General features: G+C 50.3%; 2 protein-coding genes across 11 annotated transcripts in view; one reads left to right on the forward strand and one right to left on the reverse strand.

The window, feature by feature from the left end:
- Positions 1-25265, forward strand: part of RALGPS1 (Ral GEF with PH domain and SH3 binding motif 1) — a 268752-nt gene that overhangs the window by 119235 nt on the left and 124252 nt on the right. For all 10 annotated transcript variants that reach the window (XM_032865898.1, XM_032865897.1, XM_032865892.1 and 7 more), the window contains one exon: positions 3038-3164. In XM_032865898.1, the coding sequence (XP_032721789.1) occupies positions 3038-3164 (127 nt within the window). The remainder of the gene's footprint in view (positions 1-3037; positions 3165-25265) is intronic.
- The window catches only part of ANGPTL2 (angiopoietin like 2), a 35015-nt gene continuing 28411 nt past the window's right edge, over positions 18662-25265 (reverse strand). The window contains exons 3-5 of the mRNA XM_032865902.1: positions 24766-24959; positions 22747-23017; positions 18662-20467 (exon numbers count right to left, since the gene is read on the reverse strand). Coding sequence (XP_032721793.1) covers positions 20268-20467; positions 22747-23017; positions 24766-24959 — 665 coding nt within the window. The 3' untranslated portion in view covers positions 18662-20267. The remainder of the gene's footprint in view (positions 20468-22746; positions 23018-24765; positions 24960-25265) is intronic.

Consider the following 25265-nt stretch of genomic DNA (forward strand, 5'->3'; position numbering starts at 1 on the left):
GTCCCGCATCGGGCTCTCTGCTCAGTGCGGGGGAGCCTGCTTCCTCCTCTCTCTCTGCCTGCCTCTCTGCCTACTCGTGATCTCTGTCTGTCAAATAAATAAATAAAATCTTAAAAAAAAAAAACAAACAGATCTGTTTCCTCCCCCAAACAAACATGCTGTCCTAGCAGGTTTTCTACTGAGCCTTCTCCTTCTCTGGAGACTTCTCTTCCAGGGCTGACAGTGTGTGAGCCAGTCACTCTGAAGTCCTGTTGTTGTCGTTCCAGAGCCTCCATTTACTACTCCCAGATTGATTGGATCCACCGTTTCCTGTATCCCATCTCTTCTTGTATTTGGTTTATTCCCCTATTTTGCTAGAGGAAGTTCTCAAGTAGTTTTCAAATACATGCATGGGAAATAGATGTTCTGAGTCTTCCAGCATCCTGAGCACTACTACTCAGAAGTCTGATGCCATCCCGAATTTCATTTGTGGGCACAGAATGGAGCAGACGAGTGAAGTTAACCAGATCCAGCCCTTCTGGATGTGTGTGTGAATGTGTATAGTTGGCAGGGGTGGGGGAGACATGGTGAGGGGATTGGTAGGACGTATGTCTACAGAGGCAAGGTTAACAGGGGGAGGTGTGACCTGGAGGAGCCTGGTTTTAATTTTAGGAAGCATGCAAATGTGGCTGTCTTTGGTTGTCTCCCTCTGCTAAAGAACCCCAATTGTTGGTTTGAAGTCAATGTCTAGGGTGATTTTCAGGAACATCCACAGGCCTCTCTAACCTCGTATTGGCCTGGTCCTGTCCATCTGTCCATATCTAGGACACAGATGACAGGCTGATCACCGACGCGGTGCTACGTGTAGAGGCACTCGACGGGCTAGGCAGATAGGCTGGGCCTGGCGGGGGACATGGGCAGTCCTCCAGCCGGGTCCAGAGAACCAGTGGTGGAAACACTGGGGGGCTCAGCTGCAGGGTGTGAAGGTAACTGGGATTGTTTGACTGTTGAATGAACATGGCTGATTGCCAAAGAATTCCGTGGGGTTCTAGGTTGCATTTAGTAAAGAAATGACCTCCCGGGCAACAGAGGGAGGAGTCTGCTCAGGCTTACGGTGGGGCAGGTCACAGCTAGAGTGTCTGGCTCTGAGCTGGGTGTATGCTGTTCTGTAGTGAATTTCTCATCCCTAAATGTTCATCTCAAATGCTCTTCTCTATGCAGAGCTTTCCTTGCCCATAATTTATTTCTGATTTGTCTGGATTTTTGGTCTCTATTTGCTTACGGCGTTGCTATAATATATATCCCTCGTCTCTGTCGAGTCTCATTCCTCCAGGATTCTCAGACAGGTCCCTTCATCTCTGTGCTGTTGGACCTGCTGCTTCTGGCTCCGTCTTTGTCGCTGGGCTTTGTAGAGACCAGATGAGGTGTACGTCACGGCGTACCAGAAACAAATGGGAGGTCTTGTCATTTTCTGTGCATTTGTTCATGTGAGTCTGGGTAGCAGCTTTAGACTCGCAAGCCAGTTAAGCAACTGTTGCCCCTCACCTCTGTGCAGCATGTCTGCTTTCATACGTCCTGAATTTCTCAGTGTGGGAAAAAAGTCTGCTGTTTACTCTCCAACTTCTTCAGCACTGGGACCTTTTTTTTTTTCTCAGCTAATTCTTTTGCCACTCTTCCCTGAAGCCCTTACGCTGTCACTGCTTAGCTGGGCCATTGTACGGCTGCATCCTCCGTGACTCTGGAGGCCGAGGGTCAAGGATGTGGGCAGGGCCTGCCCGGAACAGTTTGGGTTCTCTGATGCACCAGACGTGGCCTAAGTCTGGGATTTGCAGACCCAGTTCCTAGGAACTGCACTGTATTTTTACTAAACCCAAAGGCGTTACTTGGGTGCAAAAGGCCTGCTTCCCCTGGTGCTGGACAGTGACTGTTCCACTTCTCCATGCTGCGTGACGGGACCGTTGGACGCTTAGTCTGATGGGTGTGGCAGGGCTGCAGGCCCACATCCTTGCACTGACCATCAGGCCCCATTACCAGGCTTGACCAACAATGCCCCGTGTATCCTGCCGTATCAGCCATTGATCTCAAATCCCGGAGGCCCTGGGCTCTGGAAGCTAAAGCTAGGGGAGCTCCCAACATCAGCCACATGGGCTATGCCAAAGCCAGCCCTCTCCTAAATCCTCTTGCGAAACCAAATCTCCCAGCCTAGACTCCTTTCCTCAAAGCCATTTTATTTAAGGGGCCTTCTTGCCATTTCCTGGTACTGGGTCTTAACCTGGGACTTGCAGGACAACCACAACATGAGTCCTTAGCATCCAGTCTAGAAAACCAGGAGTTCAGATTTCTATTCCTTCCTTCTAAGAAGGCTCCTTAGTTACAACGACCATTCCTCCCTGGGTGCCCAACCTTTACATACTGGTTATCTCAGTCATAAAGGATCGTCCCCCCGTAAATGACTGCCTGTGGAGAAGAAGCTTGGCTTCTCTGGATTAAAACACTGTACCCAGTATAAATATGACACGGCCGTCAACTGCAGGGCATGTGGGAGAGCCTGGGTGGGAGAGGCGTCCTGCCTCTGGGCGCAACACGCACGAAGGGACCCTGTCAGATCTCCTGGGGCCTTCGGCATTTTGAGGAAAGAGCTAGAAGCTGTGGACGCAGGGAGAGACCTGATGTAGTGGTGCAGAAACTCTGGGAGCCGTTTGTGTGGAATGGGCGTCACTCCGTGAGCCCCTTGGTATTGTAGGATCTGTGCACCCATGGAGGCAACTACCATTCAGGGTGTCATGGCGTCATTTAGAACTGTGGACTAGGTGGCTTTGGAAGATATCTTCCAAATGTGAGATTCCGTGACAAGTGACAAAATCGAGGCCATGAAACTTTTCACCTCTGCATGTAACAGCCTCTTAAAATCTTCAGTTGTACCCAGGACTAGGTACACCACAGACATGTCATTTAGGACGTTTCCCTCGGTCTTTGTGCACAGTTCGCCTTTTTTTTTTTTTTTTCCTGGTTTATTTCTCTTCTCTCTCATACTCCATATATTTTCTTCTCACTTCAGCTTTTGAATCGAAAAGACAAGACCACTTTTGAGAAATTGGACTACCTGATGTCTAAAGAAGATAATTACAAGCGGACCCGGGAGTATATCCGAAGCCTGAAGATGGTTCCCAGTATTCCCTATCTAGGTAGGAGTCTGAATTGGCTTATTATTTATTAAGAAACCTGCTCAGTGCCAAATTAGATGTTTTTACAGTTTCTAGTTGAGAAATTTCCAGAAGCAGCATGGGCAATGGATAAAAAGGTAATTGGTGAGGTCCTCGGATCAGAACAGGCCTTTGATATTTTCCAAGGATGGGAACCTTGCTGAGCACCAGGAAATAAGGAATATGGTACTTTTATATAAGTAACTTGTGAGTGAGTAGTCACCAGCTTCCCCAGCCTCCCCAGCTCAGAAGGAACACAAGACTTACTGGTTCATCCACATCCTTGTGAACTAGTGGAACTCAGGCACAAACGCCTCTGTTCTGGTTCTGTGGGCATTATTAACATATTTTATAAGATTTGTACCAACAAATTTATAATGATTATTGATTTTTCTGATTAGAAAATAATACATTTTCATTGTAAGGGATTAGGGGAAGAAAATTAGTATCATTTGTCACCCCCTGTAGATATTTTCAGTGTTTTGCATCATATCCTCTCATTTGTTTGGGTGCATATAAAAATCCATAAATAGCGAACATTTAATGTCATTACCTGTATTTCAGTACTATGTCTCAATCCCATTGCATGGATTTACCAAACTTGCATTTGCTAACATTAACATTTAGGTTGATTCTTCATTTTTGTTATCAAAATGTCGCAGCAAGCATCCTTACTGCAAAAACCTCTTGCATATAGTTAAGCTTATTACCTTACAGTAAATTCTTAGAAGTGTGATTATTGGGTCAAAACATATGCAGAATTTTGCCTTTTTGGTATGTTTTCAAAATGCTCTCTGTAGAGGCTGTAGCAACTTACATTTTTATTGCAAGGGGATAAAATCTGTTTTTCCTAGGTAAACAAATACTGTGTATTTTCGGCTGTGTGGGGTTTTTTTTCTTTTCCTTTCTCTCTCATTTTTTTTCTTTGCCAATTTGAGAGGTGAAAAATATTTCTTGTAGTTTGGGTTTCATGCTAATGCTAATTCCATGAAAAAAATTTGTCTTTTTATGACCTAAAAATAATACTAATAATAAGAAAAATTAAGGTTTAATAGAAGTGGCTCCCTAATATTTTCAGAGATCTAATGTTAATTTTTTGGAGGTATATTTTTATAGCTTACAGATGTCTTCCATGAACATTGTTTTCGTTTTTTTAAAGATTTTGTTTATTTATTTGACAGAGATCACAAGTAGGCGGAGAGGCAGGCAGAGAGAGAAGGGGAAGCAGGCTCCCTGCTGAGCATAGAGCCCAATGTGGGGCACGATCCCAGGACCCCGGGATCATGACCTGAGCCAAAGGCAGAGGCTTAACCCACTGAGCCACCCAGGTGCCCCTGAACATTGTTTTCTAATACCCTTTTGTTTTGTTTTGTTTTTTTGTTTTTTTGAGAGAAAGAGAGAGAACACAAGCGGGGGGAAGGGCAGAGGGAGAGGGAGAATCTTAAGGAGGTTCCATGCCCTGCATGGAACCCAACATGGGGCTCAGTCCCATGACCCTGAGATCATGACCTGAGCCGAAATCAAGAGTCGGATGCTTAACTGACTGAGCTGCCCCTGTTTTCAAATTCTTTTAAAGTCAGTTTGGGAAATTTAGTTTTCGTAGAAAATTGTCCGCTTGACCGAAGTTTATAAAATTATTTGCATAGCGTTCTTTTCCTCATTTAGTCTTTTTTGACCATAGTTTTATACAGTATTCTCTTATAAATTTTAGCCTCCGATGTATGGATGCTTGTATTTGCTTCGCATTCCTGATAGTTTGCATTTTTGTTTTCTCTTTCTTTTTTTTCATTTGCTTTGTCAGAGCTGTGTCTTTTGGTCTTCCCAAAGAATTCGACTTTGTATTTATCAGTCATGGTGTCCTTCTACCTTCTAGTTTACTATATTCTGTCATCCTAAGGTTGCTTTTTGTCTCCGCATGTCAGCACCTCTGAAGTTGAGATGCATCTTTTAATCGGCTGCGAACAAAGCTTGTGACGTTGTTTAGTTGGCAGCGTTTTTCCGAGTGAAACATAAGATAACTGTGGTTTATAATGATGTCTTGTATTTGATGAAATATGGAATTCTGCTTTTGTCCTTCATCGTTCATCTCCCCTGTTTTCCTTACATTGTTTTGTTATTTCTGTTAATTGACTCGTGTGTATAAATATTTCTCTCTCCACTTTAATTTGGAAAACAGTTAAGGGCGTCCATTTTGCTGTGATCGCTGCTACAGGCTCTGTGACACGGTGTTCTCAGTGGTGTTCTTGGAATGTCCTGTGCTTATGGTTTCAGTTTTTCTTTTATCCACTTAATAGTTAAGGTAGTGGGTTTTGTTTTTTTTTTTTTTAATTTTTAAGGGCTTGAATTTTCAAATGGTTTTATGGGGATAGAATTTATGTCCTATCCATTTAGATTGTCCAGTTCAGTGATTTTCAGTCCATTCAGAGCTGTGCAGCCATCAACACAATTTTGCAACATTTTTATCATCCCTAAGACAAACCCCGCACCCGTTAGCAGTCACTCCATTTTCCTTCTGGCCAGCTCTCTTCTGCCCTCACCCCAGCCCTTGGCAACCACCGGTCTACTTTCTGTCTTCATAGATTTGCTTATTCTGGACATTTGATAGAAATTTAATTGCACAGTATGTGGTCTTTTATGACTGGCTTTTTTCCCTTTACTATCATGTGTCCAAGGTTTATACATGTTGGAGCAGAATCATTACTTCATTCCTTTGCATTGTCAGATAACATTCCATTGTGTGGAAACCACATTTTATTTATTTATTGGATGGACATTGGAATTGTTTCACCTTTTGGCTATCATGCGTCACAGTGCTATGAACAGCTTTGGTTTTTAAAAACATAGTCTTCTCTGTAATTTTTTTACGTGGGTTTAGGCCATGTGGCATATATGCTTTCTAGGTTTAAAAAGTTTGACGTTTGTCTTGTGGTTTAATATAAGATCATTTTTTGCAAATGTTTCATGGGTGTTGGAAAAGAAGGTGAAACCTCTCAAATTACCCTTATAATTGCATTGGAATGTTTAAATGATCAACTTGTGACAACTTAGTCTGTCAAGGACAGAAATATGTATTAGACTCCCCTTGCATTTCTGATAGCTTCTGCCTTATATTACTCAGTATATAGATGTTTGTAACAATTGTAAATTTATGGTGCAGTGTCCCATACAAAATGATCTTGGTTCTGTTTGTTAATTGCATTTACCTCTTTGTCTGTTATTAATTCTGTGAACTCTGTTTTATTTCTCACTTGCATTCCTTTTATAAACCGTTGACTATATTTTGGGTTTCAATATTTTAGTTGCTTTAAGCGTGATTCTTGAAAACTGCACTTAGTTGGGCCCAATATGAGAGATCCTGCCTTTTAGTAAAGGAGTTCTTTCCACATACTTTTAGCCTTATGCCATATTTTGAATCAAATGTCATTTTGTGCTTTCTTTTTTGTGCTTTCTTATTCTTTCCTTATTCTTCTCTTATGGCCTACTACAGTGTCTTTCTACGTGACATGCAAATCACTGCCTCACATCGTGGAGGGAGGGCATGTTGGTGCACTCAGCTCACACATTCCCGCTTTGCCTGAGGCTGATCAGCTGAGGGATGGAATGAGACGGTGTTAGGGTGAGGGTTGCCTGCTGTGGGCCCAGTGGTTCAACTAGCAGAGGTGCTCCCAGGTTGTTAGGGACGGCCTCTTCTCTGTTCCTAAGAATGATCGTGAGAGCTGCCATTTATTCTCTGCTTTCCCGGGGCCTGGCACTCTGCTACTCTGCTAGGCTTGTTAAGCACTGTCTCAGTGAATACTGACAATGGCCGCGTGAATACGCAGGCGCTGAGAGGTTGCCTGGGGTCACATAACTGGAGAGTGGACTTGGCCCACATGGTCTGGCCATAAGCCCTAAGCTCTTGACACTGCCCGCTCCTGATGCCCCGCCTCCACGGTGCAGGTCATTATTTTCCTATTCCTTCCTTGCAGTTGCCACCTGTCTGCCCTCTGCCATTTAGGACTTGCGGGAGGCCTCCATCAGACACTATATGAAGTGGGATGAATTGTCTTAACTTTTTCTTGTGACGTTCTCTGTTCTTGGACCGCAGGGCGGTGTGTGTTGGGCTTCTGAGGGCAAAGTGGACCAACACCGTCTCCCCTTTCTGAGCTCTGTCCCTTGTAATCAGACCAAGTGTCTGAGTCACCTCCTCAGGCCACTGGCCAGAGGCCCCTCGTGCATCACCCGATGGTTCTCGTGAGGCCACAGGACAGGTCTGGACTTGCAGTGGACACGTGGCCTATGCCAGCCCTGAGTTTCTGGAGCCACGGCTTGTCCTTGATGGCCTCATCTCGGTGGCCTCTCCCTGGAATTAGGTAGCAGAGGCTCTGTGTAGGCCTCGGTGTGGCTCAGTGCTCCTGCCTCTACCTCCGAAAGCCCAGCTTAGCTGCCCTGCTCTGTGCTTCCAGCCTGACGGCCATTTCCCTCCCGCCTCAGACAGTCGGGCTGCATTTCTCACGCTCATACAGAAAACGATTCCTGACACACACCAGCAAGAGGGAGAGAACAGGAGGTGTTGCCAACATGCTTTCTGTTCTCAGGACTGTGTGCGAGGGTTTTCCATGGGGGGTGCCACAGTTTCATTAAAAAGAAGGAGGCAAGATGGCATTCTGAGGCTTCGTGGGCCCATCGTCCTGAGAGCAGTTGGGGCCCTACCCGCCCGTCTGACCACCATGGGCAGACCCTGCCCATGTCCAGGCTGTGGTTGCAGTACTGCTTCCTCCTGGAAACCCATCCTGTCCCAGGGCTGGATTTGTTTATCAAAGGAGGAATAGTTACATAATTCCTGGAAAGTACAATATGGGAAAAAATGTCTGAAACCATTTCTTTTTCCCTTGGCAGAGTCTTGCCTGTAGGTCTTTGCCTCGGGGAGAGGGAGTTATTCTCTGAGAGAGACTTCAGGTCAGTTCCTGATATTTCCTGCTGCTTTGCTGCCTCCGTCGCTAGAGACCTCGGACGGATGGTCGCTCCACGGCGGAGACTTGCCTCTCATGGCAGCAACGGGGTTTATTTTTGTAACGATTCTCTTAAATGTCTTTGGAGCGTTCTATGCTATCTGGTTTCCTGGGACTGTTCAGTTCTCTTCACTTGTGTGCCCCTCACTCCCGGTAGAGGTGCCCTCGCGTAGCACTGGCCGGTGTTAGTAACCGTGTGCGTGTGTCGTCCAGCCCCTTCGTGTGCAAATTTTAGGGCCAGTTGGCCGCACTTGCGCGCACTGTTTCTTGTGAAACATAATTTTAAAAACACTGAGGGAAAAACTTACTACATTTTAAAAATAAGGCTGTCTGAAAAGGTTTCTTCCCAGTTACTTCAAAGCGTAAAAATAGCGGTGGGAAATAGGTCACTTATTTGCAGCTTAAATTGATCCAATGGTAACTCCTTGTTCATACCCAGTTCAGACTGCGGGGATAATACGAGCAGGCGAGGGCTGTGGGGAGCGGCTCTGCCGTTTATTTCTAAACAGCTTTGTTGACTGAGAGGGTGTTTGGTTTTCACTACCTGTAATCCCCTCCAGGAAATAGCTATGTAAAATGAAGAATGTAATGGCTTTTAGAAGGTTTAGAGCTGATTCTAAAAGTAACCCTAGGCAGTGTGGAAAATCCTGATCTCTCAAGGAACAAAAATTAGGCATTCTGACAGTTCTGAATTATAAGAAAACATTTAGACATTCTTGGTAAATGTACCCAGACTTTTGATATATGAAGGAAATTTCTAGAACCTAAGGCATTCCTTCAGACAAGCAAACACTGCCATAGATAAAGGAAGCCTTTATTTTCAACTATGCGGTTTAAAGAAAAGGTAAGTTGTTTCTGAGTAGAGAACAAACGGGCCTAAAAGGACTTTCAAAAAGAAGTGTTTGCGCTGAGGCCCCAAAGCCCCCAGAACAGCAGGGTGAGTGAGGGGCTCACACTCGGAGTCTGAGGACAGCATGAGCCAGCCCGCAGCGAGATGGGGTGTTCTCGGAGCCTGCCGTCGAATGATGGGTGAGCACTCTTGTTAGGGAGTGGACGAGACAGACACACTTTCTCCTCTGGGGGAGCTCACAGCCCAGGTCTGATCAGTAGCAGTGAACAAGAAACTGAAAGTAAGCTGAGCATTATGAAGGGCAAGGCAAAGGAGCAGATAAAGGGGCCCTGACCCAGTCTGGGGGACCAGGGAGGGTTTTCTGGAGCAAAGCCCTGAAGGATGAATAAGCTGGGTGAGGAGGTGGGAGGTGAGCACGCCAGACAGACAAGAGCTTGTGCAAGAGCCCCGGAGTGGGGAAAAACATGTTTGTTGGAAAAACTGGCTAGAGAGTAGGGAATGAGAAGCCGCTGGAGTGGAAGGGAGTGGGTGAGATCGCCTGGGGCCCAGACACTGTGAGTGGGGAGTTTAGGCCCCGATTCCCCCTAAGAGCAGTGGGAAGCCATGGAGGGCTCAAAGCAGGGGCATGGCCAAGAGAGGACTTGCATTTAACACGTGCCGCCTGGCCTGCAGCATGTGAGTACCTTTGAGGAGGTCAGGCTGGAGGAGGGAAGACCAGGTAGGGGCCGTGCAGGAGCCCATGCTTCATCGCTATATTTCAGAATGGCTAGAGGGAGAGGGAAAGAAAGCCTTTGAAACACAGTTCAGATAATTTCATTTCATTTTATTATTTTATTTTTGAGAGAGAGAGAGAGCGTGTACATGTGCGAGGAGGGGGAAGAGGGGCAGAGGGAGAGGATCTTAAGCAGACTCTGTGCTGAGCACGGAGCCTGACATGAGGCTCGATCCCAGGACCCTGAGATCGTGACCTGAGCCGAAATTAAAATCTGGATGCTTAACTGACTGAGCTGCCCAGGCGCCCCCAGAAACAGTTCATTTCAGAGCAGAGCCTTGGAAAGACATGAAACCGTTGTCAGTGAGCACATGCCTTACACCCGATGGAGACGAATGGCATTTCCCTGTGCTTTGACTCTGAGAATCCATGTGAGCTCAAAAAATCCATTGAGCTGTGGCCTCCTTACAGTGGAGACGGGAGGGCAAGCACGGTGCTCTCTCCAGCTACCCACAGAAGGCAGGCGGGACTGGGGCGGGGGGCGCTGATGCCAGCAACACCTCTGCTTCCCAGATCATGGATCGGTGTGGCCACCAGCACCCCAGGACCAAGGCCACGGGCTCCCAGTTTGGGGGTGACTACATCGTTATCCAGCTGTCCCCAGGTTCGCCAGCATTAAGGGTAATCCTTTCCTTTAATGCCCAACTGAAAACCTTCCATTCCACATGCAGGAAATCCAGACTTTTTTGTTTTCAGTTCTCCCCTCCATGTGTTTCTAAGGATCCCCAAGGAATACTCATTTGTTCCGCAGATCATCCTGGCGGTTGCATGGTGCCTCAGTGGGCTGCCTGGACCCAAACCTCTGATCCCTCCCTCCAGCATCTCTGCCTTTCCTACCCTGTCCTTGCAGCTGGACCTATGTGGAGCCAGGCTCCTCCTTCCTCCCCTAGGGAAGCACAGTTTGGGATGGATCAGGGGTTGTCAGTGCCACAGAGAAAAGCTTAAGCTTGCTTTCTAGAATGCCTGCTTCTAGAGCTCCTGGGCTATGCCCTTTCTCCTCTTTGCCTGATGGCCACATGCTTCAGCGCCAACCTGTTGCCCTCCCTTTTCTAGCCAAGGAGAGCCCTCAATCAAGCTTCCTTGTCCTCATACTGAGACGTCCATCCTCTCTGAGGCCCAGCAGGCAGGGAAGAGCTGGCCTCTGACTCATATCAGACATGCTTCTGAGTCAATAGAAGAATCGCAAAGACAACTAGCATCCCAAATGAAGGAAACCTTTTCCATTATTTTGTAGAGTGGACAGCTGCATGTTGTCTTAAATCTCTCCCTTCTAGAAGAGAATTTTGCCTTTACTTTTGCAGTCTGAAGATATGTTACCTTAAAATTCATATTTCCCTGGGACTTCACAGTCATGTTCCATTTTTACAAAAAGCCAGTGGATCTTATTAAAACCCCTATTTTGTGAGTGAGAAAAGCCACAATTTGACTTATGACTTAGCCAGTGTCATATGCCAGGCGGATAGCAAGTGCAACTCAGCGTCTCGTGCTCTGGCTGGGGCTCCACACAGCCTTAACTCACACATTGTCCAGCTAGTGCCTCTGTCTCCTTGGAGAGAAATAGTGCAGGAGGAAAGCATGTTGGGGAGACATTTGCTCTGCTGCCCAGAGCACCTTGTCGCCTTTGCCCCTTTCAGAGCATGGGGGGACTTGCAATCTGCATTTCTCTGCATCAAGAAGTTGTATCTGATCCCCAAAAGGAGGCGAGAGCACAGCCCACTTTGTGCAAGAGAAAGTGTTTTCACAGCAGGAATCCATGTCCTCATCAGAATGACTGCTTTGCTTTGACCTTTCGTCTCCGGATTTCCAACCAGAAGCTCACGATAGTAATAATGACAACTCCTTGGCTATTCTCTCCCACGTGACTGGCACTGCACTGAGCACTTTTTTATGAGAATTAATCTCATTTAATCCTCCCGATGCTCTGAGGGAGGCACTGTTTTTTACTAATTTCACAGCTGCAGAGACCAAATGGGACTCATGTTAAAGGTCTTACCACTTTGCGGTGCCACTTCCTAGTGGTGAGATCAGTGCCCAGCCCATTCTGACCCAGTGCCCAGCCACAAACCTCAGAATATGCCGCATGTCCCTGTGAAAGACCTTCAAGCTCTGGGGAAACCTAGACAGTGGACTGAGAAGGAGCGGCTCTGGATACCTTCCTGTGTGGAGTGGAGGCTTGAGATGGGGGACTGAGGTCACCTCCCCCAGGTCAGCAAGCCCTAAGCAAGACAGATGTTGGTGGTGGAGGAAGGGCTAGTGAGTTTCTCTGTCCTCAGGACTAACCTGCTGCCTTGTACATCTCCTTGCTGGTTTGAAGGGAGAGTTAAGACAACTGACACGGAGGACCTGAAAGATTCTGAGTGGTCGATAGCTTGTAAGATGGCCCCAGTGCTCCCTGACCCCCAGTATTCCTGTCCTTGTGTAATCCCTTCCCCTTGAACATGGGCAGAACATACTGACTTGTTCCTAACAAACAGAATGTGACAGAAATAATGGGACATCCATTATGTCCTCAGGGATATCTGAGATCAGATTACTAAAAGACCATGCCTTCAGTGTGAGGGGCTTGCTCTTGCTGTCTGTCTCTTGGATCTCTTCCTATCCCTTGGATTCTGGGGGAATCCAGCTGCCTTGTGTTCGTCAGTTCCCCCGCCAAGGGTTTGAGCCCTGCAGGCCACCACGTGAGTGAGTTTGGCAACAGAGTCCCCCTCGGTGGAGCCTTCGGATGAGACCACAGCCTCAGCCCATGGCTTCACTGAGAACTGAGACACATTGAGTGAGGCGCCCAGCTGAGATGTCCCCAACTCCCCGACCCAGGGAACCTGTAAAGTAAGACATGAGGAAGCTACTAAGTTTGGGGGTAATCTGTCACGTAGCAATGGGTAACTAACACACCTCACAACCTTGATCACTACCCCACATTTATTATTTTGTACCCCAGCTGTAAAACTGAGCACACAAAAGACCATAAGAGTGATCTTTAGGGCAGCAGGAAGTTCTAGGTCTGTCTCAGAAGCTAATGTTGAGGGGAGGAAATTCTATAGGACCGGGGGTGGTTGCCACTTTGAGAGGTAATGAATTCTTGCAGTTCTGTAAGGAAGAAGGGTGCCTGAAGGGGCCTGGAAAGTTACCTTGCGAAAGGCTTTAGTTCCCTACTCAGGTGTATGTTGGGCTTTAGAGGGTAATGTGTGCAGGCCTTCAGAGGTCCAGGAATGACTGCTCAGGAAACTGGAAGACAGACGTTCTGTGTGGTCACCCAGAGAGCTGTGCTGGGGAGGGGCCTTCAGTGCCACTCATTCCCTTAGAAACTTCTGAGATGATAAAAGTAACACGTTTGTTGTGAAACTCACACTAAAAAGAAGTCTGTGAAGTAAGAAGCAGAAACCCCTTCTTCCTCACCTACTTCCCTGAAGCAACCACAATTAACGGTCGGAGTGTATCCTTCCAGACATTTTAATCCCCATACACTAACATACGTGCATGTGTGTATGTGCGGGGCGGGGGGAGGATGCAAATAATATTTCACTTTTTAACCAAAATGGGGACATTTTATTCATTTTTGTTTTGCACCTTACATTTTGTTCCACGTAAAGAATCACAAATGTTGTTTGGTGGCAGCACATATAGAACTTCTTCCTTCTGTCCGGTGGCTCCGTGGCACCTGTGGCAGGCGCGTGGGTGGTTGGCTGAGCTGGGCCTGTGTGCGCGCTGGCTCGTGCAGCTGTGTGCTGACGGACGAGCGGGCGGTGCCTTCTGTGCTCTCCCTGCGATGGGAAGTGCGGTGGAGAACATCTTCACTGGTGTGTCTTTCCTCGCCTGCAGAGAATTTCTGGAACACTGAAGACGAGGAAAGGAATTGCCACATGTGGAAGTGCTTCGGAATGGCCGCACAGAGGACAGGGATTATCTGTGTCTGGGTTGCCATGTGTGGCGGGGTTGCCCCAGGCTTCCCCATGTCAGGAGGGACAGAGATACTCAAAAGTCTTGGTGATGGTTGGTACCGAGGCATTATGTCCTCAAGTGGCAGACTCCCAGATGCGGGCTGAGTCAAGCTTGCCTCTGGATCTGAGACTAGGTGAGGAAGCCCCAGGCCTGAAGGCATGGAGATGGCAGACAGGGAGCCAGCTACCAGATGATGTGGCCCAGAGCTCAGACCAGCCAGAACTGGCACACAAGGGGACACTGGGATGGCCAAAGTGTGGGGCTGAGTCAGTCAGTTGGAGGATAAGTGGAAGCAAGACGGGCCAGGCCCAGCCTTTAGCCCTGAAAAGCCCTGGCAGATAGCCCTGGACTGGCTTCCTGACATCTGGGGACCTACTGTCCCTCCAGCTCCTTCTGCACACACGGGGTGCTGGGCTCACTCACAAAACTGCTGCTCTGGGCAGGCCACCACCACGCTTCTCAGATGTGTAGGGGGTGGTCACAGGGTGAGAGAGGGCCCTTAGTTGTTTCATTCTGCCCTTGTGAGCAGTGATTTAATGCTGCAGAAGCAGGAGTGCAAATCCCGAGCAGCTCAGGCTGCGTGTTCTTGGGCAAGTCACTTAGATCTCTGAGCCTTGATTTCTGTTCTGTCACAGAAAGTATAATTAGGACACCCACCTCATAGGTCGTTATGAGATTTAAAGAGACACGCATGTTGCCTGGCACACAGAGCACCCTGTGGATGGTAGATGGCATGAGTCTAATCTAGAGCAAAATACTGCCAGGAGGACTCCAGCAGTGGGGACCTTGTGGCCTCCTGTATCCACGGAGACTGTTGAGAAACTCAGCGAATCCAGGAAGGACAGGAAGAGCCCGTCCGGGCCTAGCCGGGTGTCCCAGTGAGTGACCCAGCAGGGCCTGGCAGGGTTGGATGTGCTTTGTGGGGCAGAGCAGGGGCGGGTGGGGGGAGCTGCTGAAGAGCAGACACCGTCTCATGGGTAGTGGGACAGACTCCACCCAGCCAGCAAAGTGCAGTCCCCGGAGAGGAAGGGGGTGGACAGCAGCTAAAGTAGATGCCTTCTTGGATATGGATCTAGGCTGAGACCCCGCCTTCTCTAGGAGCCTGGGAACCACCCCCGCCTGCCCCCCGCAGCGCTGAACTCCAGCAGCAGCACTCATCCTAGCCGGAGTTGATAGGATTGAGGTGGACACCCAGCTTGAGCGGCCCGTTGGAGCCTCTGGCCTGGAGTGAGCACTGGAAGGGAGGTTGCTTGTAAGTCTTTGCTGGCACTCAGACCAGGAGGCCATGTGAGCTCAGGAATTCCTTGCTGGGAAAAGCAGATGGATGCACAAGGAGAAACAGAGAGACCTGCAAGCAAGGGAAAAGGAGAAGAAGGGGGAGAAGCTGGGAAAGCTGCTGCTTTGCCTCCTGAAGGCTTTCCAGGCAGTTTCTGGTTTCTGGCCCTTGTGAGGCCCAGCTGTGTCCCTGCTCATGGACTCTGGGAGATACCTCGTGTCCTTATGTAACCAGCTTATTAAATGAGCTGGACTCGGTCAGGTGTAAGAAGAAACCAACTTACTTTTTACCCCAGTGTCCTTTCCAGCCTACCCTGTGTACTAGCTTTTTCCCAGACGACGCTGAAAACCTAGCAAGCCCCTTCATCTTTCTGCTGTCAGGCATGAAAAAGCCACGTCTGTTCTAACTGCGCTGTCACCGCAGACAGTCCAGTGTAGCAATCAGAGGTCTGGACTTGGAGAGCCCGACTGGGCTCAGACACCTGGGGTGGGGGCGGGCTCCCATTCAGTGCTGTCACCAGATCCCACACCCCTCCTGCCTCCCGCTTGCCCACCGAGGTTTGTGAGCCTTGGGGTTGGACCAAGGGAGAGGGAAGAGAGAGGGTCAAGGCCCATCCCACGTGGCCGATATGGTAGGTGTGCTAGGTGCTCAGGCACCCATGCTCGGTGGTGGTGGCGGCGGTGGCGGCAGCGGCAGGGGGACAGTTTCCCTTCTGGGCACCTCAGACTTAGCTGCCGTGTTGGGGGATACTTCACATCCACATACCACTTACAGCTCCTTTCTGGGCGCCTGGGCCTCCTGCACCGCCGCTACCCTGCCATCCTCCCTGCTGCCCTCCGCTTCCCAGGAGACCATACCCTTGCCTGCCCCACAAGGGTATGTTGTCTTCATAAGCCCAGCAGGTCAGTGGCCCCCAGCGACTGAGGTACTGGCCCAAACTGGAATGTGGGGGCTTGGCTGGGGTAGGAGAAAGTCTGGGTTTCACTGACTTCCTTGTGGTTTTTGGGGGCATTCACCATGGAGACCTTAGCGACAGTAGGGCTCCTGCAACTGCAGGCCTTAAAGGGCCACTGGCTGGAATGGGAGAGAAGGGAGGCGTGTTGGTCTGAGCTGGGTAGACTTCTGTGTTTGTTGGCTGGTGGAGCCACACACCAGGCACTAAGGCACCTGGCACTTGAGCCCCCCACCATTCTCTTCTTCGATGCTGCTGGTCATACCCCCATTTTACACCTAGGAGAACTAGTCCCGCATGTCTGATGGGTTTATTCCTTCCTCTCCTTCCATATAGCCGGGGTGTGGTTTAACTCAGGGTTGGGTTTTGGGGTGGGGATTGGGAGAAACAGCTGGTAGCACGGCCTGCTTTTGTTTGGGTTCCAACTAGTTTAGAAAAGGGATTGCTCCGCATTGTCCAACATGGCTTTCCAGAACTCTGCTTTGGGTTTTGGATCTAAGACTGTGACCAGTAAGGCTGGATGGACCCTGTTTTCCTTTACCATCAATCCTTGTGTCCTGGACACTGCCCTTGAGGTGTGTGAGGAGGCCTGGCTGTGATGTGGGCCAAGGTCAAGATAGTCTCACCAAAGAGCATACAATAGCTGATAACCCCAACAACCAGCCAGCTAGAGGTCTGGGAGAAGGTGGTTACGAACTCTTACTTAGTGCTGATGCCTAGCACCTTCCTGATTAACTGCTGCTAGAGCATTCGGACTTATTATTTTTTAAAGATTTTATTTATTTATTTGACAGAGAGAAAGTGAGAGAGAGAACACAAGCAGGGGGAGTGGGAGAGGAAGAAGCAGGCTTCCCACCGCGCAGGGAGCCCAACACAGGGCTCGATCCCAGGACCGTGGGATCGTGACCCAAGGCGAAGGCAGACACTTAACTACCGAGCCACACGGGCCCCCCAGTACTAGAGTGTTCTTACCAGCATCTGACTATGAGCCTCCTTTTGTCCTCTCCTGTGAAGTGAGAACAGTCCCTTCTTCACAGGGCTGCCGTGAGGGTTACATAAGAAAACACCAAGTCCAAGTGCAAGCACATAGTAGGCTGTAGTAAACATCCGTCTCTCCCAGCTGCATCTCTCCTGAAAACAGCTCTCGTGTGGCAGTATTTCTTGACCACTGAGAGGAGGGATTGCTGGGTCCAAAGGTATAAGAATTTTTAAATTTTGCTGCACACAAGTGTCCATATTTGGTGCCCACATTGCCAAGTTGCTCTTGAAATAGACTGAATCAACTTGTACTTGCGCACACAGAGAACGAATTTCTCCATTTGCTTGTCAACATGGAGGTTCTTTCATCTTTACAACCTGATAGGCACCACTTGATGGTTTGTGCTTGATTTAATGTCCCTCTCTGGTTATTACTGAGATTGGTGTCTTGTTTACTGGCCTTTTATGCTGTGATGTGTTTGTGTACTTTACAAAGTTTTCTATCACAGCGTTTGTATCTTTTTTCCTAATTTGAGATAGTACTTGGTATGGCATGAATATTAATCCTGTATTTTTTTTCTTTTTTTCTTAACATGTAATGTATTATTTACTTCAGGGGTACAGGTCTGTGAATCATCAGTCTTACACTTTCACAGCACTCATCATAGCATATGCCCTCCCCAATGTCCATAACCCAGCCACCCTATCCCTGCCCCCGCCCCACCCTCCAGCAACCCTTAGTTTATTTCCTGAGATTAAGAGTCTCTTATGGTTTGTCTCCCTCTCAGGTTTCATCGTGTTTCATTTTTCCCTCTCTTTCCCTATGATCCTCTGTCTTCTTTCTCAAATTCCTCGTATCAGTGAGATCATATAATTGTCTTTCTCTGATTGACTTATTTTGCTTAGCATAATACCCTCTAGTTCCATCCACATTGTTGCAAATGGCAAGATTTTGGGTTTTTGATGGCTGCGTCGTATTCCATTGTATTCCATTCATCTGACGATGGACGTCTATTTAGGCTCTTTCCATAGTTTGGATACTGTGGACATCGCTGCTATAATCATTCGGGTGCACGTGCCCCTTCGGATTTGCCTTCAATCTCAGTCATGTTTTAGTTTTTAGAGGGCAGAAAATTTGGGGTTTTCTTTAGTCACATCCCTTAGTCTTTTCCTTTTTGGTTTTGGGGTTTTCCTGCTATGCCTAGAGATGACTTCCCAGCCCACAGATTTGTTTTTCTGGTAGCTGGTGTGGAAGCCGGATTGTAATGAGGGAGACAGAGGCACAGGGCTCCTGGTCCGGGGGGCAGCCTGTTGTAGTAGTTGAGGGGAGAGGAGACACAAAGGCAGAGAAGAGGGCTTCCGTGGTTGGATGGATGGATTGGCCTTGGCAAGGCAGGGAGAGAAGTCCTTGTTTTTGACCTGGGCAATTGCTAAATGGTGCCTTTTGGTGAAAGAGGACCAGACCTGGGGGAAGATGTTTCAGGGGTTGGTTCACTGTCAAGGAGGTGCTTCTAGGATGTTCAGTGAAGACATCTAGGGCATGGCTGGATGTGAGGAGGTGGAGCCCCAGGGAACTTCAAGGTGCTGTTTTGGGACTCTTGACGGTGTAGGTGGAAACCAAAGGTAGGGAGAGTGTGATTTAAATGATTTTTGGTGGATGTCCCTGATGCTGAGTCTAGCTCTGATATAGGGGGTCCCAGGACAATAACACACAGTGTAAATACGTCCAAATAGCACTGATGGCTTTTATTGCAGATTTGTGTCATTACAAGGGTAATCTGGGAATATATTAAAAAAAAAACCCTCCCTTTTATATACACAAAACATGCTACATGGTACACTTCGTGAGAGCGCTGAGGTAATAGGCACACACCCAGACATGACAGTACCAAACATTCCGACATCTCTCACACCCCTATTCACGTGCCCACCGGGGCAGTCTCACCTTCTGGACTTATCTCTTGCTCCCTGCTTGGCAAGAGTCCCGGCGGTACTGAGTCTGACACTTCGTGGCCAACAGGACTCCGAGAGCCACCACGCTGCAACACACCAGCCACGGGCTCTGGGGGCTCCTGGCAGTTCAGGAGCTTGTGAGAAGTGGCCAGTTGTCATTTTTGTGGCACCTGTTTTCCAGAGAAGTGTCGTTTGGGGACGAGATGCAGACTCTAGTCAGCCTGAGAGCATGGGACCTTTGGTCTGTAGCCATTCGGGGGCCCCAACGATCGGGTGATGACTTCTCTTCAGTTGAATATCTCCTGGGCAAGGTAGGTTATTATTTCTGTGACGGTTAAAATGACATGGAGGCTAAAGTGTGAATGGAACATATAAAACTGTGAATACATCATCTACGTGGCCGGGAGTTAGCTTTCAGGCCTGGCCTTCCCTTTCTGACCAGAAACCTGGAGCCCAAAACTGTTTATTACTCAGAGGCTAAGGAATCTTGCCTGGAAAGAAAGGATGATAAGACAGAAAAGGTAAGGAGTGGGTAGGAAGGGGTACAGAGGAGCAGAGAAGGTGGCTGGAACCGCACTGAGTGGCCAAGGACCGACACACGGAAGGTACTTCCTGAAGTACCTGGTGTTGGATGAAGGAGAAGGTGGATGGATGGATGGATGGATGGGGGAAAGTCCTGAGAATGTGAGAAAGTCTAGAAATGGAGAGGGAGGGGGGTTTTGAAATTTGATCAGGTGCCCAAAGGGGTTCTTCAGTGAGGAAGGAGGGAGCCCCCACGTGAGCAAATAAGCAGGTAGACACTCCTGAAAGAACCCCAGCACTTGGACACCAAGGATTGTTCTTTGAATTGGAGCGACACCGTCTGTAATTGGCTCTTAGTCTCACGGAGCACGATGTGAATGTGACGCTTTCCTCCTAAGAGCAAAGCTGTTGGTAACAACTTCAACATCTGAGACTTGAACATATGCATGTTTAGGTTCGTAACCAAAGATGTGTGTGTGTCTAGACATAGTACACGTGGCAGATGTGGTGCACACACACGTTCCTAAGGTCGGCTCACACATGTGTGTTATGAAGGTATTGTGCAGTTGTGCTTTTGTTACTGGGATTTGATTTCCTTAAAGAAGGATTCGTCTGTAGTCCTGTGCTGTGTGGAAACCTGAGTGGATCTCTGGTAGGAAGAAAAGCAGTAGGGACAGAGAATACTGTGTCGATTCCATTCCATTATCTGCTGCAGCGACTTGGGGAAACAGAATCCAGGGCCTCAACCTCCCGGCCCCCTGGTGAACTGATGGGGAGTTGCTCCTGGTGCTGGGGCCGGCATGGCTGGGGCAGGCTCCTGGATGGCCACGAGAGGTCAGGAGGGGAGCTGGCTTAGTGGAAGGTGTTGGGGTTAGGCCGGATCATCATCACCACTTTCTTGAGCGAGTAGGAGCCTCCTCGGAACTCAGCCCAATAGACCCCGTCCTGGTAGCGGCTCCGGTAATGGCCCCCGCGATACCAGACCCCATTGAGGTTGGAGTGGGCACAGGCGTTATACCACCAGCCTCCCTTCTGGTAGTGGGCACAGTTTCCTGCAGGAGACAAGGGAGGAGGTCACAGGGAGGAGGCAGTTTTACCTGAGTCCGCTGTTTGCTTGGGGACTTTCTTGGCACCCACTCTGGTGGGGGGAACGATTGGAACAGGAATGCTTGAGAGGCGGGCTGGGCTTCGGGTTTGCTCTGACCTCTGAGGCTCGGCCATGTGACCAGCACCTCGCAGAGCCACTGAACTGTCCTAAGCAGGTGCCTCCTGCACAGGACCGCATGGGGATGGAACGAGGGCACATAGTCACTCAGCTAGCCCAGGGCTTGTGTGCGGGAAGCACCTGGGGTGGGGGGTGGAATAGGAAGCAGAATGATCTGGGGTGGGCAGGGGAGAGGCCACCGGGTTCTTAGGAATTTAAGAGTTGCAACTGTTGGATCAAGAGTTTTTATAGAATGACAAAGGAAGTGTTTAAGTTAAAATGCTCCTCAACCCCCCAGCCTGTAGTCCAGCCAAATGTTTTTTTATGATTTCACAAAAGAAAGATATTTTCATAAAAGTTCTGGCACTATCACATCATGCTGGATTTTGCTGCCAAGGACAAGCAGTTCGGAACAACAGTAAAAGCGTGGGCAAGGTGCAAGCGGGCGTGCAGGGGCATTGGCCTTCTCCGGAAGGAAGAGGAAGAGGAGCCACTGGCTGCTTGGGGCCGCTCTTAGTTAAAAGAGGAGTTCCCCAGTGTCCTGAGCAGGCCTGGGAAGGGGACCCCCCACTCAGGGAAAGGCTGCCCCAAGCAAGCTTGGGGGTTGGGGCCTAACGGAGCTGGTGGCCCCACTTCAGTCAAGGCCTTAGGGAGACGTGAGGCGGCAGCAGGCTGACAGAGGCAGAAGCTCAGGAGAGACTCAGCCCAGAGCCTCTGCAGCCCAGGTGTTCCCAGAGTTTTCCTCAGGCACCTCTAGGCCATCACTTGAGGCCACAAGGACCAAATGGCGGTGCTGGATTTGCAGACCAGAGAGAGCCCTTGGTGCACCACGGCCAGCCTCCCGTGTGAGTGGAAGCCTGAGCTCACCCTGCATGACCCCAGGGACAAGGAGCTCACTTCCTTGCCGTCCGCTGATAGTGCCGCCGGACAGGCCTGACAGTTGGGGTCACAGAGCAGTCTTCTCCCTGCTCTATGACCCATGATGGCCCTCAAGAAGTGCTGTACCAGCACTTGTGCCCCCAGAATCTGGCCAGCTCTGAGGGTCATCTTCCTGCCCTGCTCTTCCTGGGAGCCTTGGCAGCCCTGGCCAGAGAAGACATACTGCTTCCGCAGGGCCCCCTGTAGTGCCAGTCAGAAGAGAGCTGTCTGGATGTCCCCCGTGTGGCGAGAACAGCCTGCTGGGACGTGGCTGCTGGGACACCTAGAGTGAGGCCCTTGCTCCCCCACACGTAGGTAGCAGAGCTTGCCTCAGGAGCAGGTAGTTCTTAGGACAGTCCTTAAAGAGGTGGGAGTGGCCTGCAGAGCAGGACTCAATGGAGGGGACAGGTTTGCCCATGAGAACAGACAGCCTTGGCCTAGAGGTAGGTTGGCTCTTCGGAGAGGGGCAGCGCCTCGCTGGCTTTGCCAGGCAGCCCAGAGGCCCTCACGTCAGGAAACTGGGTGTGGGGCCTCGAGAGGCTTCACTGTGGGGGCGGCTGACATCTGGACTCAGAGTTGGACTCTCTCTGTGCCTCTCACAATTTTTTGTTTTTTTATTTAATAAAAGCTTTTTAGTAAAGATGTGGCTTTGAGACATGTGACCCTGGATAAATTACTTCGGGTCTCCTACCTGGTTTCCTCTTAATAGCTCCCTACTGCCCACTTGGGTTGAGCCCTATTTGCCAAGTCCCAGACAAAGCTCTCGAGGTACTTTCTCTCTGACCTTCTCGCCACCCTGCAAGGTATGTGTCGCCCTGAATTCCAGTTGTGGAACTGAGTCTCAGAGAGACGGAGCAGCGTTGTCTGAGGACATGGGGCTGGTAGGAGGCGGGACCGCATTATCTCCCAGGTGTGTGTTGTCAGGACCCCGGGTGCTTCAGGCAGAGAAGTGAGGGAGCGCTTGGCCCAGAGTGGCCCACAGATGTGTCATCTGTACACAGATATGTCATCTGTACAAATGTGTACCTTTTTCCCCTTTCCTTTCTGTGAAGGCCACTTTGACCCGACTTTCGTGAAGGGGGCCTGTGGGCAGCGGGCAGAGGGGTGGACCCTTAGGGAGTAGGAATGGGGTCGGGCCACTGGGCCCTGGGACCTCCTTGTTCTCAGGCTTTGGCCGACCTCTCTGCCGTGCCCTGTGCTGGGTCCTACCTGTGTAGACATCGTGGTCTCTGTCCAGGGTGGTGAACTGCTTGCCATTGTGCCAAGTGAAGGAGTCGCCAGCGTTGCCGTGGTAGCGCCCCAGCCTCAGCTTGTAATACTCGCTCTCTGGCTCCAGGCGGAAGCTGGCGTATTCCGCAAAGACTTTGCGGCCAGACCAGTCCTCCATGGTCACCAGCAGTTTGTAGTTCCCTTGGTTCGTCAGCCAGTAGATGTTCTCCAGGCCCAGCCAGTACTCGCCATCAATGTTGCCAAACCCTTGCTGTGGAAAATGGAGGAGAGCGTTCATGGGGAGCCTGTGGTGCCCTCAGCCGGCAGAGCCCCGCTTCTGGGCGCTCAGCGCGGGACAGAGGGGACCAGTGGTGGGCAGAGCACAAGAACCCAGAGCCTGGGTTCAAACCCCGCTTCTGTACTTGGCTGTGCCTTGATGAGTCGCTTTGCCTGTCGGACCCTCACACACACATCATTCGAGACTGTTGGAAGAGTGCCTCCTGTGTGCCAGCCATTGTGTGAACGCGGGACACTGTGTCCCCGTCCCTACAGGGCTGTGGTAGGAACGCACGTAGCGTGCTAAGCCGAGAGCCCGGCACACAGTAGGCAAGCCAGAAGAGTTCCCTGGACAAGCCTTACCTTCTCTGAGTGTCAGCGTCCCTCTCTGGGAGTGTGCGGTGTGTGAGGCTCTCGTGGAAGCTCTCACGCACCGGACGGGAATGGGCTGTGGCAAGTGTGTGCTGCATCCACCGAGGCCCCTTTCTAGGTCTAAAATCGGTGGTTTTGTTGCTGTTTTTACGTGTAGCTAAGGAGTCATCGGCCAGGTGGTGGCACTCAAAGTCTTAAAAATAGATGGGTTCATGAATGCTAGTGGTAGCCCGTGTGGAGTGAGCAAGGACAGTGTGTTGGCCCTGTTCTCGGGACCTTACGTAGGTTTACATAGGTCATTCTATTAGTCCTCATGCGACATAGCTGGGTACTGCTATTATCCTCCCTAGAATGGGTGAACTGGGGTCCACAGAGGCCCAGGGTCATGGGGAGCCTGTGGCTGAGCCAGGATCTGAACCAGGAACCTAGTCTTAACAACTGTGCTCTGCTGCCTCGGAGAAAAACGGTACGGGCAGGAGGAAAAGGGCTGAAGGAGTAGGTCTCCGGGACCCTCTCGGAAGCAGAGGAGAGAGCGAAGAAAGCAAAGACACGTGGGGCAGGAGCTAGGTTGGGAGCAGCCAGGACAGGAAGGGGCCACACAGAGCCACATGGGGACGTCATGGCCAGGGTAGTTTGTAAGCTTTGGTGTCAGAGGCCTTGGCTCACGGCTCTGCCACCTCGTAGCTGTGCGGCCCCGAGCGAGTTATTTCCCCTTTTCATCTGTAACCTGGGTCCGTGCTTGTCTCTGTGCCGGGCTTGGTGTGAAACTAAAGCAGGTAACGGACGGAAGCACTTGTAGCAGTGCATGGTGGCATTTGGTGAACTAAGCTCTTGCCGTCCTCAGTACCGCCTCGGTGTGGAGGAGGGGCCAGATTATGGCTGAGCCCGGCAGCCTTTCCGAACGCCAGGACGAGCACTCAGCATCCTGGGAATTAGGGCCCGAGTGTTCCTGCAGTTCCCTACAACAGGCCCTTGGGACCTGCCCCTTCTGGGCTGCGAGAACAGCTCTTCCCCTGGAAGCCCCAGCTGGGATAGGATGATCCTCGTACCCGGGCTGGGGTGAGGGGCCACCCCACACCAGGATTTTCTCACCTTGTCCACGGGCCTGGTGGGGTCTGCACACCTAGGTCGTATCTTGTAGCAGTGGCCAGCGGCAAGCTGGGAAGGGGCTACTGCTCCCCACCATCCCTGGTGGCTTTGCAAAAATGACCCTGTCAGCGTCTTTCTCACCTCAGGTGTTTCTTGCGTGGGGCCACAAAGGCCCCGACGGGTCAGCGTGCCCCTGCCCTCCACGTGGCTCTCTCACTGGGTGTCAGGCTCTGGGGGTGGCCTGGTCACCGTGTGGGCAGCACAGAGGCCCGGGGTCCTCACCTTATAGGTCTCCCAGTTCCTGAAGAAGTTGACAGAGCCGTCCAGGCGCCTCTGGATGACAGTCCAGCCCCCAGGGTCGTGTCTCTGGTCACACCACACCTGCATGAGGCGGTTGGTGTTCTCTGGCTTCACCAGGTAGATGGAGCTGGTGTCATGGCCGTCCTCCAGAGCCTGCAGGCAGTCTCTCCATGGGCCTGGGGACACAGATGGGAGCGTGTCACAGATCTCCCCAGGGCCTGGCCATGGAGTCCCACTCTTGCTTGCCCCTCCCCCCTGGCTGTATCCCCGAGCAGGCACAGCCTCCAGGAGGGCTCCAGCTGCGAGCCGCAGGCCTTCCGTGAGAGGTGACTGACTTTAGTTTTGTAAGTTCGAGAAATAACGTGATAGGCAAGAGTCCAGGGCTAGCGGTCAGGGTGCCTGGATTCCCGGCCCACTTTTAGCTCTCACTGTATCAGAGCGTGATCTGGGCAAGCTTTCTTACCTCTCCAGACTCCGTTTCC

This window comes from Lontra canadensis, unplaced genomic scaffold (genome assembly GCF_010015895.1).
Source record: "Lontra canadensis isolate GAN:19392208 unplaced genomic scaffold, GSC_riverotter_1.0 scaffold30, whole genome shotgun sequence".
NCBI lineage: Eukaryota > Metazoa > Chordata > Mammalia > Carnivora > Mustelidae > Lontra > Lontra canadensis.